Source organism: Leuciscus leuciscus (assembly GCF_965113295.1).
Source record: "Leuciscus leuciscus genome assembly, chromosome: 5".
NCBI lineage: Eukaryota > Metazoa > Chordata > Actinopteri > Cypriniformes > Leuciscidae > Leuciscus > Leuciscus leuciscus.
In genome coordinates this window covers 20,545,961-20,562,017 of record NC_138729.1, presented here as the reverse complement: position 1 = coordinate 20,562,017, position 16,057 = coordinate 20,545,961, and the positions used below count along the sequence as shown (strand labels likewise).

The 16,057-nt window shown below is 38.1% G+C and overlaps 1 protein-coding gene across 1 annotated transcript in view; it reads right to left on the bottom strand.

Moving 5' to 3' along the window:
* The window catches only part of kiaa0825 (KIAA0825 ortholog), a 145,862-nt gene that overhangs the window by 108,699 nt on the left and 21,106 nt on the right, over positions 1 to 16,057 (bottom strand). Inside the window, exons 5-7 of the mRNA XM_082169989.1 lie at positions 9,920 to 10,090; positions 7,745 to 7,830; positions 7,185 to 7,394 (exon numbers count right to left, since the gene is read on the bottom strand). Of these exons, the coding sequence (XP_082026115.1) occupies positions 7,185 to 7,394; positions 7,745 to 7,830; positions 9,920 to 10,090 (467 nt within the window). The remainder of the gene's footprint in view (positions 1 to 7,184; positions 7,395 to 7,744; positions 7,831 to 9,919; positions 10,091 to 16,057) is intronic.

The window sequence follows — 16,057 nt, the reverse complement described above, 5'->3', positions numbered from 1 at the left end:
ATCAGGCTATGCCTTCGTAATTGTTTTGAATAAGCGTCCGCAAGTGGCGAAACTTACATACTGTGCCTTTAATGTGTCCCCCTCTTCACAACTCAATTATTTTGCCCCTGCAAAATTCCGCATTATTAAAGACTTTGAATAAAACATAATCATGTGTATAATTAATTAATCAATTTATTTTATTATTTTATTTTGCCTGTAAATCAACAGGACAGTTTTGATGGGAAATAAAAAGTGAAAGAGAGCGGTTGGCTTAGGAAATGACACAACACAACATATTGAAGTACATGAACAACCTGACAGGCTTCATCTCCGACACTGACGGATTTATTTTTTAACACTTAAGAACTTGTTTGGTGCAACTATACTGTTATCCACACTAAACAGTGCTTCTTTACTATCATGACAATTCAGTTGAATTATTTGCAGATAGTTATTGTAAAAAAAAAAAAAAACTTTTATGTACTCCATCCTGTCCCTCTTAAATCCAACAAAAAACATCCAGCGCTATACACACTAAGAAATTCCTTATCGTACTACACTCAAACTTCCCTTTTTGAAGACCGAAATTGCATTTCAGCAGCTCACACAACTCTACCATATGCGAACCAACTAGCATTTATTGCGATAGAATAACCGAATCATCCATGGCGATATGACTGTGAGAGACATTCAGGGCCATTTTAGGATTCAAATACCTGCAGTTCCCCTCCTGTGGAGCCTGGAGAGAGCAGCAACACTTATCTCATTTTTCCACATTTGTCCTGGAGGAAACAGGGAATCAGCAATGGTATTTTCTCTTCAAAATGATTACGAAAGTGTGTGTGCCTGTTACATCTGCCTTACATTGCCTCGGGAGACACGCTGCTTGAAAGGAAGACCCCTAAGGGTTATTGCCAAAAAGAGGCAGGCCTGGAACGGAACATACACCAAACTTCCTCCACCCATATTTCTCCAACACTTGACAAATGAAGACATCATTGTGGATCTATCCCCATCTAGCGCATCCATTCATCCCTTTCTCCATCCCTCCTTCCAGCCACACGTTTAATGCAGATCAACAGTCACGGCAGCGGATAGGGCCACGCCGAAGAGCCAGACGCACGTGCTGGGTTCACTGTCGAATTTATATACCAATAGAAATGAGTTACGGTGCCGGGCTATTCGAGAGCAGTAAAATACACGTGCGGTGTATATATCTCCCTCCACTCCACCCTTTCCCCCTTCCACAGGGAGTTACCGTGTCCCAAGGCCTCTGCGAACATAGAGGAAAAAAAACCAGCACATGTTAAATGGAAACTTTTTCCAATAGCAGGTCTATCAATCAAGCATGGACAGGCAAGAGAGAGGTGACTTCATACTTCTCCACTAAACTTCAGCATCTGCATTACACAGCTTGCCATTCCATTATGTTCAGACACAACAGATGCAGCACGCTAGGGTTGTCACCATAACAACATTTTAGTAGCAATACCAGTGAGATTTCACTAGGCTACTCACAATACAAGCTTCAATATTGCAAAAAAAAAAAAAATCAACTATAATAGAATAATATTTTTTCCTGTATAATTTGCACATTTTAATATCTATTATTTTTTTATATTTTACTAAACTATAACTATAAAATGTAATAAAAATATATTTAAATGCATGCTGTAAATATTTATAAATTAATTATAGATTTTTCTTGTAATTGAACAAATAAAAGTAAAAAGCTTTTTATTATAAAATGATAATTATAAAAGACAATTATTAGTTAGTAATTTGTAACTATGTTAACTTTAATATTATAATTACTTGTACTATTTTTAATATTACTAAATATTATTATTACTGAATTTGAATAATTAAATTATTTTAATAATAAACTATAACTATAAATATTAAATACAAATTGTAACGATGGTATGCTGCAAGTATCTATCAATTAGGTAAATATTGCTGACAAATAAAAAGTCAGTAAAATTCTAACGAAATTCTAACAATAAAATAAAATTATTATAGTTTATTTATATTATTAACTTAATTTGTTTTTATATTAGTATATTTTGTCAATTTGAATAAATCTCATTAATTAATATCATCATAATAAACTATACCAACAAATATTACCTAATTAAATTAAAATATATTATAATATTGCAAGTATTTATCAATTGAATAAATATTTGAAATTAAATAGTTTGTACAAATAAAAATAAAAACAGTAAATAAATAGAAGAGTGAGTGAATTTTTTTTTTCTAATTAATATTGTTTGATTAATATTAACATCATAAGAGTCAAAGGCAGGTCTATTGACCTTTATTGCAAGGCCTAACAGACAAAAAATGACACATGTGATGTTTCTTTCCTGTTCACATTCACTTAAGACAAAGAGGTACATTTGAAGAGGTGCATTTGACCACTTTTGCGTAGCCATATTACAACATGACCTGTTGTACGTGTTGGCACAGTATTATGATACTAATAAGAAAACTGGTATAATTTTTCTAGTGCTGCTTTGACATCCCGAAAGAGCGCTAAGAGACCCGCCAAACCGGAAGCCCCTAAAGGCTGAACAGGTCTTAAAACAGCGAGTCGAAAACAGACTGAGTGTTGTTATTATAAGCTTAGTGGGAAGTATGAGAGAGATGTGGGCGAGAATGCAAAGATTCGCCCCAATCCAAGGTGATGAGCACCCGAGAGGTGTCGGTGAGATTTATGGCTTTCTAAAGCCTGCTGCTCCGGTTCGGAGAACCCTTAACTAGAGCAGATCAAAGATATGGATTCCAACAGGACAGCCACCACAAGGTTATTTCTCAGCAAAGCTTTAAAACATTTAAGAGCTCAACTCTGCAGCAGTCTTCTTGCACCTTTGAACAGTGCTAAATCCTTCTCCTCGCACAGGGTTAAGGACGATCGTCAACGCGAGGTGGTCAATAGCTGGATCGTGGTTTCAGGTTGATAAATGGTTTGCTGAAATATTATGCAGACGGGAGGTCTGGCGACTCTGAGAGTTTGAAACAAAGCATGAATGTATGAATATGAATGGGTGAAGTATTGATCTCTGTAATGCATCTGGACTGACTACGTTCTGGCTAAGTCAGGTCTGGGCTAGCATAACGCTGCCTACTTATGGGCCGTGGTGACACGTGTCAAAAAGAAGGGGTTCTCAGACACTCAGGGTAGCAGAGAATGCAAATAAATGCACATGCTAACCTTTGAGATGAGGGCTGCTCATTCTGAAGCACTGACCTACACGTAAATGTGTCGTACAGGTCTTGAGTGTGAACAAATTTTGACACTTGTTAGTGATGTGGTTCCAGGGGTGTCGGCAGCATCAATGAAACGGTATGGAAATCAGACATGAATGCTGACGTTCTAAACTTCATGAGATGAGGCCATGTTGTGCAAAAGCATCTTTTTTTTTTTTTATGTTCGACGAAGGTTTTAAAGCAGCTTTGCATGCAGAGGTCAATTCTTAAAAAAAATTCAGAAATATGAAAACACTCTAAAGGAATTTACCATATTTTGTAAATAAAAGTAAGTTGTACCTGAGAATAAGTTTGAAGTTAATAGCATTATGTAAGTCGCTTTAGAATATGAGTCACAGCATGTTTCAGATGATTAAAAAAACTGCAATTTAAAGTCCAGAAAATATGGTCCTTGTATATGTACACCTCTGTTAAAAAATTGAGGGTTGGTAAGAATTTTAAATGTGTTTGAAAGTCTCTTATGCTCACCAAAGCATTTATTTGAACAAAAAATACAGAAACATTTGTAATATTGTGAAATGTTATTACAATCTAAAATGACTTTCAGCATCATTCCTCCATTCTTCAGTGTCACAAGATCCTTCAGAAATCATTCTATTATATGCTGATTTGCTGCTCAAGAAACATTTCTTATTATTAACAATGTTGAAAACAGTTGTGCTGCTTAAAGGGATAGTTCTCCCAAAAATGAAAATTACCCTATGATTTACTCACCCTCAAGCCATCCAAGGTGTATATGACATTCTTCTTTCAGACGAATACAATCTGAGTTATATAAAAAAAATGTCCTGGCTCTTCCAAGCTTAATACATTGTCAAATGTTACTCTTTTGGCTTAAGTAGACTTGCGTAGGCCGTCTGCCAGAAACTAGTTATTTTAGTTTATTTTGGAAAACTGGGTGGGGCTTTCTGGGATAGTCCTAAAATGGTACAGGTCATACTTAGATGAGAGAGGTTATTATGTGAGTATAGGAGACCATAAGTCTGAGTGGACATCCATGACATGCGGAGTCCCTCAAGGCTCGATTCTTGCGCCACTCCTGTTCAACCTGTATATGCTCCCAATGAGCCAAATAATGAGAAAGAACCAAATTGCTTACCACAGCTATGCAGACGACACACAGATCTACTTAGCCCTATCGCCTAACGATTACAGCCCAATTGACTCCCTGTGCCAATGCATTGATGAAGTCAACAGTTGGATGTGCCAAAACTTTCTTCAGTTAAACAAAGATAAAACTGAAGTCATTGCATTTGGAAACAAAGATGAAGTTCTCAAGGTGAACGCATACCTTCACTCCAGGGTTCAAACAACTAAAAATCAAGTCAGGAATCTTGGTGTGACACTAGAGTCAGACCTTAGTTTCAGTAGTCATGTCAAAGCAATAACTAAATCAGCATACTATCATCTAAAAAATATTGCAAGAATTAGATGCTTTGTTTCCAGACAAGACTTAGAGAAACTTGTGCATGCTTTCATCACCAGCAGGGTAGATTATTGTAATTGTCTCCTCACTGGCCTTTCCAAAGACAGTTGCAGCTCATACAGAACGCTGCCGCCAGGATTCTGAGCAGAACCAGAAAATATGAACATATCACACCAGTCCTCAGGTCTCTACACTGGCTCCCAGTTAGATTTAGGATTGATTTTAAAGTATTATTACTGGTATATAAATCACTCAATGGCCTAGGACCTCAATACATTGCAGATATGCTCACTGAATATAAACCCAACAGATCACTCAGATCATTAGGATCATATCAGCTAGAAATACCAAGGGTTCACTCTAAGCATGGTGAGTCTGCTTTTAGCTATTATGCCAGCCGCAGCTGGAACCAGCTTCCAGAAGAGATCAGATGTGCTCCTACAGTGGTCACATTCAAATCCAGACTCAAAACACTTCTGTTTAGCTGTGCATTTACTGAATGAGCACTGTGCCGCTGTTCGTCCGACTGTACTGTATTGTATTTCATTAGATTTTTCTAAACTGTTTTAATTATTCTTGTTTCTTTTTATTATTTTAATTTCTTCTATGTAAAGCACTTTGAATTGCCATTGTGTATGAAATGTGCTATATAAATAAACTTGCCTTGCCTTGCCTTGCCTTAAAAAATATGACTTTTGTCTAGTGTGGACATGAAAAAAAACATGTTTTTAACTAGAAGAATAAGGGCTGGTGAACGGAGCATGCATGGACTGAAACACCTGCATCCTATCCAAGCTCAGAGGCCATCCTTTGGGGCTGTGATGGCTCATCAATCTGCCCGAGCTGCAGCGAGTGGAGCTCGTCTCAGACGGGGACCTCCGTGATGAGGGATAAAATGAGGCAAGACATTGGGCCACAGAGCAAACTCACAGACCAGAGAGGCTCCTGGAGCCACGGTGCCAGACATGTCATGTCACTGTGAACCACTGGAGTATTTCAAAAGAGACTGGAAAGGTAAGGAGATATTCACAAATACCTTCCTCTATAGCTCTGTTTCAAAACCTAGTGAGCTGCCTTGATGCATACAGCCTACAAGCTTTCTCATTCATAAGTGACTATTTAGAATGCTCTTCAGTACATGGGCAGAAACTCGGTGCACCGCATGAATAGTGCTCAGTTGCTAAGCTAACGTGATACTATAATAAGCATATAAATAAGTCATTACCTAACTATGTTTTGAGTATACTATCATTAAAAGATTTGGGGTCAGAAAGATTTTTTTTTAAAGAAATGAATACTTCAGCCAGGGCGCATTGGGTCTCATTCATTAAGCATACGTACGCACAAATTTGTTTGTAAAAGCTGCGTACGAACATTTTCTTGAACAAATGATAAATTGTACTAAATATACGCAACAAATAGGAACAACTGAAACCACGCATACACAAAAAGCACACTTGCGGTCTTATAATTTTTCATGATTATTCTTAGTTACACCTTCATGGACTTTTAGTTTGTATCCCTCAGTCACATGTCTCATTTGTTCTCAGTTTCCTGCCACTTGTTTGTCTCCTAGGTTACTCATTGCGTTCTAGTTTTTTTATATGGTTACTCATCGGTTCCCTCGTTTGTATTACCTGTGTTAATCCAATCATCTTTGTTTTTACTTATTATAGGCTATATATATATATACATATTTGCTGTGTTTTAGTTCTCACTTGTCAGTTACATTACATCACATTACATTAATTATATTACGGGGCTGTTGAATGCTTGAATCTAAATGGTTAATAATAATAATAATAATTCGTTACATTAATATAGCGCTTTTTCTGGGTCCTCAAATCGCTTCACATATGGAAGGGGGGAATCTCCTCAACCACCACCAATGTGCAGCATCCACTTGGATGATGCATCGGCAGCCATAGTGCACCAGAACGCCCACCACACACCAGCTTATTGGTGGAGAGGAGACAGTGATGAAGCCAATCAGTATATGGGGATGATTAGGAGGCCATGATGGACAGCGGCCAATGGGCAAATTTGGCCAGGATGTCGGGGTTACACCCCTACTCTTTTTCGAAGGACATCCTGGGATTTTGAATGGCCACAGAGAGTGTGTGTGGTTGACGAACGTTCTAAGGTGTGCAATTATTGTCAGGGAAACGCACGGCTAAAGTAGTTCCAGACAGGTCTTGACCACATTACAGTTCTATGTCACTTCGCCACATGATTTCAGTTATTTCAAAGGTACAGCCTACAACACAAAAAAAAAATACAAAAAAAACACAACGACATTGACCAAACAAATAAATATAGTAAACAATAGGACAAAAACGACAATTTCACAAAATTCCGTTTTATAATGTACGGAAAGCACAAACTCTTTCTCCCGCTCTCTCTCCCACTTGTGTGTTTGTGTCAGTGTGTGTGTATGTGTGTGCGTGTGTGTGTGTGTGTGTGTGAGATTCTTACTTTACTATTTAAATTACTATTAAGTTACCTTCGCCACCATCTTGGGAGAGTCTCTCTCTGGGCCGTGTCTGTGGTCAACAGGGGTTATGGAGATGTTAGCAGAGCTCGATGCATGTGCGGCTTCCTCCTGCTCCAGATTCTTATTGCACACGTCATCCAACACCACCTTCACACAGTGAGCCATCTGAGGAATGAGGTCCCTAAATGTAGCCCTCCACCCAAATTCAAGAGACACCACCTAAACACACAAACAAATACATAAATACCATGCAACATCTGGTCAGACTGGAATATACAGTATTTTAATGGTTACAAAACAAAACATGCATTTAAGGATATAATGTACAGTACTGCTTGCCAATGCAAAATTCACCAACTCAATAATATGTAGGGTGATCTTGGAGTTTTTAGGGTTAGGGTTTTGTTTAAACCCTTAACCTCACGCAAGAGCAATATATGTTGATTACAATAAAAACGCATTCAGTAAAGTTCTATATTGGAGGGTTGTTTCAAAAATCATAATGGTGCAATGAAAAATAGTATTACAGTATTGGCACCAGAAGTGAATAAATAAGGGATGTGTATCACCTCTGTGCTTTGCAGAACAAGATCAGTAGCGGCTTTGTCTTCTGCTGCCGTCACCTCCATATCATCCCTGACCTTCTTCAGGACCCCTGCATGGAAAAAGCAAAAAACACTGACAATGCATCCACAGTAAACTGTCACTACAGCTTTACGAAAGGAAGTGAGCTCCAAATCCTCTAATTTCCAGCTCATTAAAACATTTCACGCAGGAACATCTCATATGTTCCGTTAGCATATTAGCATATGCATTCACGCTCTACATGGTGCCTTTGGAAATGAAGTCAATGTGTGGGGTGCCAGGGTCAGGCCAGGCCAACATATTAAACTCCTCTGCGCATTGACGACCTACAAACAACAACGTGATTCACCCAATAAAGCGGGGGGAAAAACTAAAAAGCGGACGCAGTAATTGCAACAGTAAGCTTTGTTAAATTCGGAGGCTTTGGAGTTGATTTGAACCCCTGATAGCTATGGCCATATCTGGACTAATCCATGGAAGGGTTAGAGGGAGGATAAGTGTGTGTGTGTGTGTGTGTGTGCTTGTTGTGGGCAAATTAAAAGTGCATGCATCAAGGCCGCATTTTTCTAATCAGACGCTTCGGAAGTGAGACCCCGGGCGAGGCAATTTAGTTGAAGAAGAGAGAGAGCCGAGCCAGGCGAAGGAGGAGAGAAGCAGCCAGCATGTCACTTTTTGACCTTTAAGCCCATCTGATGAATTTCTGGTAATTAAGTCGTTTGATTGGCTGAATTAATGATTTGGATAACTGCCCTTTAAAGGCTGTTTACTTCTCAGTAAATCCAGCCCTTTTCTGCTTGTCCTGTTTTTTAATGTAACCTTTACAGAAATTACTATACGCACCAGTCACTTTCATAGCAGAAAAAAAAAAAAATTAGTGAAAAGAAATTTCCGGCCTCCTCAATTTGTGCGTGTAGAAGTGTTTCTATATGCGAAAACAAAACACACACACATAAGGAACAGTAAAAAAGCTGTAAAGAAAGGCGAGAAAACTCTCATTAAAAAAAGCGTATGTATACAAGGTACTGCTACAGGCCAGCAGTCTGGTCTCATAAGCTGCCTGTAGAGATTGTCGCTATTATACGCAGGAATAGGAGGCTTGTCGTATTTAAAGGCTCCGTCGAGCACAATATAGCTGGAGGTTTTCCGCTCCCATGGTGACAAATCATTTCACTTGTCAGATTTGCAGGAGACTGTTGTCAGAAATCTTGATCGGCTGCCATTTATTTATACTATGGTGATATTCATCTGGGGAAAAAAACAACCATATATCTTGTTGACTGGCGTATATCACATTCAGTCTGAGAGCAACATAAACCAGTTATCTGTATATGTTTTCACAGTTGCTGCAGGGGGACATTTGCTTACTATGGGTGTTTCGTTGATTAAGAGATCAGAAACTATTATATTTAAAGGGATAGTTCACCCAAACATGAAAACTCTGTTATAATTTACTCACCCTATTGTTTCAAGCCTTCCTTTCTTCTGTGGAACACAAAAGAAGATGTATTGAAGAACTTTTTTTTTTTTTTTTTTTTTTTGGGGAATATATACTACCGTTCAAAAGTTTGGGGTCAGTAAGATTTGTCGGATAAGCAATGTATTTGAAAGTAGTCTCTTATGCAGACCAAGGCTACATTTATTTGATCAAGAATACAGTAAAAATTGTAATATTGTGAAATATTATTACAATATTTATTATATCGACATATTTATTCTTGTGCTGGCAAAGATGAATTTTCAGCATCATTACTCCAGTGTCACATAATCCTTCAGAAATCATTGTAATGTGCTGATTTGCTGCTTTTTTTATTTTTTATTTATTTATTATTATTATTATTATTATACAGTCGGAAACAGTTGTGCTGCTTAATATTTTTGTGGAAACCGTGATACATTTTTTGTGGTACATTTGAACCCAAATATTGAACAGTGCTGTTCAAAACAATGACTTCATTGTAAACATTTGAACAATATCTCCTTCACAATATCTTCTCAAAAGGAAGTCATTCAGGTTTTGAATGACATTAGGGTGAGTAAATGATGACAGAATTTTCCCTACTAAATCAGGATTGCTGAGCTGCACTGACCTGCAACGGATGGATTTGACTCTAGTTCGCATTTGGATGTGGTAATGTTTAGCGATGGTTGTTAAAGTGTACCTTTGACACAGCAGACTGATTCTCCAGCGCAGTTAAGGAAACCCAGATGGGTTGCCAGGTCCTCCACAGTTTGTTCCAGCTCCAGTAAGGTTGAGGTCAGCTGGGTCAGGCACCTGAGCTGATGGGAGGTGAGGCAGAAGTTTCGCCCTCTTCGGGGAAGATCCTGAGGAGCTGTAAATGGACAAAACAAAGAGTTAGTCATGCACAAAACAGCGTATTTTGTGTTGCGGTTCTATGGTGGAGCTTTCAACCTCCATTCGTTCTGCTAAGTCCATCACAAACTTTAAGAAGTAGTTGAACTCTTTTGTGAGCACTTAACTAAAACACAACCATATACAAAGGTACTTCCTAGAAATTAGCTAAAATATTTTGTTCATTTTTACTTTTTTGGTTTACTCTTAAAACTTGGCATGTTGTTGTTTCTTGTATGATAGATTGCTTGTGATGCTCCTCATTTGAAAGTTACTTTGGATAAAAGCTCTTGCTAAATGATTAAATGCAAATACATGTAAACTAATTTAACTTCTTCAGTCAAGTGGCTAAAAAAAAAGGACCATACTTGTCGACAAGCTTCAGCAGCTTCATTTTGAAAATGAACAGGATGGCTATGTTAGTCCACCAGCTTGACCAGCACCAAATCAGCAAAAAAAAGTGAAGGATTGTGCATTATGCATATATTTAGTTTGTGCAAGTCAGATGCAAATGCTTTTTTAAAGATGTGCAGAACTATACAGGGACATATATATCAAATGAATCCATCTGTAGAATCTTATTTGATGGGTTCCTCTCTGGAGATACCAAATGTGAAGGTCTGTCATACAGACAATTTATATGGGTTAAGGATTTAGACGGTTGAAATGTAAGCACATCAACATCAGTCCAGAAATGTTACACTACACAACAGCCTTCAATAAATTCTCTAAACCAGTCCATTTCACACATTTAGGAGTCTTTCAAAAGAATCTGCCCATTGGTGAAACATCTACTATACAACAATTAAATATTAACACACAGTTTGGGTCAGTGAGATTTAATATAATATAATATTTTACTAAGCAAGGATGCATTAAATTGATCAAAAGTTACAGTAAAGACTTATTAGAAGAAAAAAAAAATATTCCATTTCAAATAAATTATGTTCTTTTGAGCTTTCTATTCATCAAAGAATCCTGAAAAAAAATGTCACAGGTTGCTAAAAAATATCAAGCAGCACAATTGTTTTCAACATTGACAATAATAAGAAATATTTCTTGAGCACCAAATCAGCATATAAGAATGGGCCTGTTTACACCTGGTTTCTACTGATCGGATAGCTATCTGATTTGTTCAAACGAATCCATCTACACTCTGCCACATAAATGTGTCTCCCCAGTACTGGTAAGATCATTTAGTCTCAATACTTTTAATGAAGATGATTGTGTGTTGAGCTTCTGTGACTTATAACATGTCATAGCTGGCCTATAAGACACTCTCACGTGTTTATTTTGTAACATTTTGGGAGGAGCAACATTTACATATGTGGTTTCAACAATCATATGCATTTACACTTGTCCAGTTTCGTCTGGAATGCGTCTCAGACCACGTCCTGAAGTGGTTTGAGTGATCGGATTTAAATCAGTCTCGAAAGCGTTTCGGAAGGAATTTTACACCTGGTCTTACTCTTTTCACGATCGGATAGCTATCTGTTCAGAGAAAACGCATGAAGTGACCAGGTGTGAACAGGCCCAGTTGATTTCTGAAGGATCATGTGACACTTAAGACTGGAGTAATGACTGCTGAAAATGCGGACATTTTTACTGTATTTTTTTTATCAAATAAATCCAGCCTTGATGAGCATAAGATACTTTTTTCGAAAACATAAAAAAATCTTACCGACTCCAAACTTTTGAAATGGTACTGTATATGGTTTCTACCAGCAGGGGCTAATTGGACCATGCAAACCAACCAAAACCTTGACCTCCAAGCTGGTCTTTTAAATTTTAACATAATATTAAATTTTTTCATGATGCATTTTTAGAACATTTATATTGTAAAAGTTTTTGAAGGTTACTTTAAGGACATTCCAACAATGGAATCCAAGATTGCACCTTTCACAAATAAATGAAATAATAAAAACTGAAAGACTTTGTGAATGTGCATTGGACACCAGGGGGGCTGTGAACCGTGACCTCGCAATCTACACCGATCCCACAGAGGCCGTAAAGTTTCCTCTAGAATCTACAGTCAAACATTGCTGGGCACAAACTTTCTCCTATAACCCGCCGATGACCCTCATCTCCAGCGTGGCTCTCCCATTTCTGCAGCTGCCAAAGCCATCACCCAGGGGATGTTCCGCATTAGGCCTGAAGAATGGGCCGCGGAGAAGAGGGCTGCGGTATTTTCAGACACTTCGACAAATACTTTTGTGTGTGCTCTTAAATGACTTCCTCTGACAGAAAAGGCATTGGGGAGTGGATCAGGAAGGCATTAGCCCCAGCTATGAAAGCTCCAGGAAGATTGAGTGGGAAGGCGATGGAGGGAGGGGAGAAATAAAAAGAAAGGAGCCCCAATAATTGCAACAATATCGCCTCTGGATTCTAACACCATATTGTCACTTTGTTATCGTCAAGCCGACAACATGCCAACAATCTTATTCTCTCATTTCTCTCCACTTAATCAGGCACATACATTGATCGTCCGTAAATTTGTTTTGCTTTTTTTTTGTGTGTGTGTAATTTTATAATTTCGCAAACTAGTAGATTATAGAGATGCAGAGACTGACCCCATGAGGTGAGTTAAGGAGCGCCTTGGAATTCATGCATTTGTGATGTATATGTGTGTGTAGGTGTGTGCACTTTTTTTTTTTTCACGAGTGAGTGTGTCATACCAGCATCTTGGCTCTTCATTAATGGGGTCCAGAGGGAGACTGTGAAGCAGAACTGGGAAAACGGCTACATGAATGCATGGAGATCCACTCCACTGAGATCCGCTCCCCCTCATACAAGCACATCAGCCTGTCAGTAAAATAACTCCAAACATACTGCATTATGTATAAGACCTGTGCATTAAGCGCCACATGCAGCACAAGTAACACATGTGCACTGGGAATATCTATGTGAGTCCTATAGTAGCATCTGTATCTCTTTACAACTCCAGGATTAACAATAACCATCTCAATGACATCCATTCACATCATGATGGAATTACTGTAATAAGTGCTTCATTGGCCTAGGATTTGTAAGAACTCTGAGCACTTGCTTAAATTATATGCATTATTTACATAATGCCCAAGAGATCAATGCACTGTAAATAAAAGACAATAGTTGGTGTGCTAACAGTTATTGATAGATATGGCTTGTGGGAAGAAACAGTTCTTGTGTTTGATGTTTTGATGCACAGTGCTCTGCAATGTCAGCCAGAGGCCAGAAGTGCAAAGAGTTGTAAACTGGGTGAGTGGGGTCAGTGATTAAAAACAAACAAAAACAAAAATAAAAATAAAAACTATCCAGACAAATTTTTTTATTTTATCATCACATTTGTGGTCACATTAGTGAATTTTTTGTGGACAAAAAGAAGTTCCATTGTCAATAGTGTATAAATGAAGCACAGTTCACATAGAATTCACTTTTAAACTAAGCAGCTTTCTATTGGTCAACACAACAAATCCATGTGACCAACTTGAAACTGATGTGAAATCTGTGTGGGAAAATGTAATTAAATTTAATCACAAATTACTATTTAAATTACTAGTTTTCACTCACACAAAAAAATTCTAATTTTGCCTCAAACCCTTATTAAAATGTTATTAAAATAGAAGTGTAATGAAAATGGAAAGTTATGGAAATTGATTTTAAGTTAATTTAAAATGTTGGTCTGTTCCTCACACAATTACATGAAATTTTATATGATATAAATATATTAAACGTTCATTAGATTTGAAATATAGCTCATTAATTGAATGGACAACCTTTATGATACTGTTAAGGGTGCGTTCACACAGTTCGGTTCACTTGGTTCTTTTGGTCCGGACTAAAAAAAAAGCAAAAACATTTAGTCCTGGTCCGGTTAGTGTTCACAATAAAAAATGTAACACCGAACCTAAAGATAACAAACCTAAAGTCATATAGAAATATTTTCACAACCTGATCGGTCAGCTTTGAGCTTTTATGATATAGGCTATATTCGTGACAGAACTTACTGAACATCCAAAACAATGCTGTGTGATGGGCAACATCACCACTATGACGTGAAAAAACAGGTATGCTTGAGCATTCTGTCCTTTTTAGGGTCGCACCTTGAGACATCATGTCCTGTTTCTAGTTTGTTTACATGTCTTTGGTCCATGTTAAGTTCATATTTCATTCAAAACAGAACCAGAGTTTGTTTAGAAGTTGACTTCCGCTTTTTTGGTGCGAGAGAGAATATTCTTAATAAAAACAACAGACATACTGAACAGTTCTGAAAGTTGACATCTTGTACACTGAACAAAATTATAAACGCACTACTTTTGTTTTTGCCCCCATTTTTCATGAGCTGAACTCAAAGATCTAAGACTTTTTCTATGTCACAAAAGGTCCTGGGCTGGCGTGGTTACACGTGGTCTGCGGTTGTGAGGCCGGTTGGATGTACTGACAAATTCTCTGAAACGCCTTTGGAGGCGGCTTATGGTAGAGAAATGAACATTCAATTCACGGGCAACAGCTCTGATGGACATTCCTGCAGTCAGCATGAATGAATGTGTTTGGGATCCTCTGGATCGGCATATACGACAGCGTGTTCAGTAACCGGACCCCCCAAATACAGTAAAACTGCACATTTTAGAGTGGCCTTTTATTGTGGCCAGCCTAAGGCACACCTGTGCAATAATCATGCTGTCTAATCAGCATCTTGATATGCCACACCTGTGAAGTGGATGGATTATCTCGGCAAAGGAGAAGTGCTCACTAACACAGATTTAGACAGATTTGTGAACAATATTTGAGAGAAATAGGCCTTTTGTGTACATAGAAAAAGTCTTAGATCTTTGAGTTCAGCTCATGAAAAATGGGGGCAAAAACAAAAGTGTTGCGTTTATAATTTTGTTCAGTGTATTTTTAGAAACGCACAACGCATAGATTTTCCTGCACACACTAATTCCTCTCTATTGCAGAACCCTTACAACGTCCATCAATGTGACAATAAAAGTTCATGTTCTATCAATTCCATGGCATTGTCTTCTTCATAAGCTATGATGCAAATTGTTACCAAACATCACTTGCCTGTCATCCACCAAACTAGTCATCCGCCCCTTGCTCAGTCTCCATCCCTCTCAGAGGTGTCCTTGAACCCCACCCGTCCTCTACAACACCCCCTGCACTAACTCACACTTAGAGCGGGCATCTCACCTTTATGTTTAATGCTCCGCTGTCATTCTATCTTGTCTTTTCCTCCCACCCAGCCATTGTCGGGCTATTTATTACCCCGCCATTAACGGCTTATTAGGGCCTCTCTCATAGCTAACCATTAGGAGTCTTGCAGGAGGATGGCCCAGCCACTGAAGCCATAATGGGGGTTATTACAACACGCTGATGGGGTAGAGGTGTTGAAGGTGTTGAGAGCAGTGATACGTGTCGTTTACTGTGAAAAGAGCTGAGAGTCAGGGCCTTGCCAGGGTCGTTAAAAGGGCATCACACTCATATCAGATGTAGTAAAAGAGGGAAGACGTGAGCACTGCACAGCGGATGAGGCAGAAATGTTTAACAGAACATCACTTAAGTGTTTGAGAAAAATCTAAATCTAAAAACTAAATATAATACAATTATAATACAAGATAGGGATGTAAAAGCTGTATATGTGCACAATATTTTCAAGAATGTGTTCAAGAGCGTTGCATATACTTTTGTGAAGGATGACCTGAGGAAGCTTATAGAGCTCCAATTGCATTGTAGGCAACAGTAACACAATACAAACCCTGTACTACATTTTTCAGTTCAGGAGAGAGGACACAAGACTGGAGGTTCGGACCTTGAAAGGGATGATGCTTGAGCTATCACCATTTTTGTTAATGCTTTAGGAGGAATCTCTAAGCTGCTCCTTAAAAATAATAATAACAATAATAAAGTGAATGGGATTAGGGCCAGTCAGGCTACAAAATACTATTACATTTTAAGTCTTCTAAAC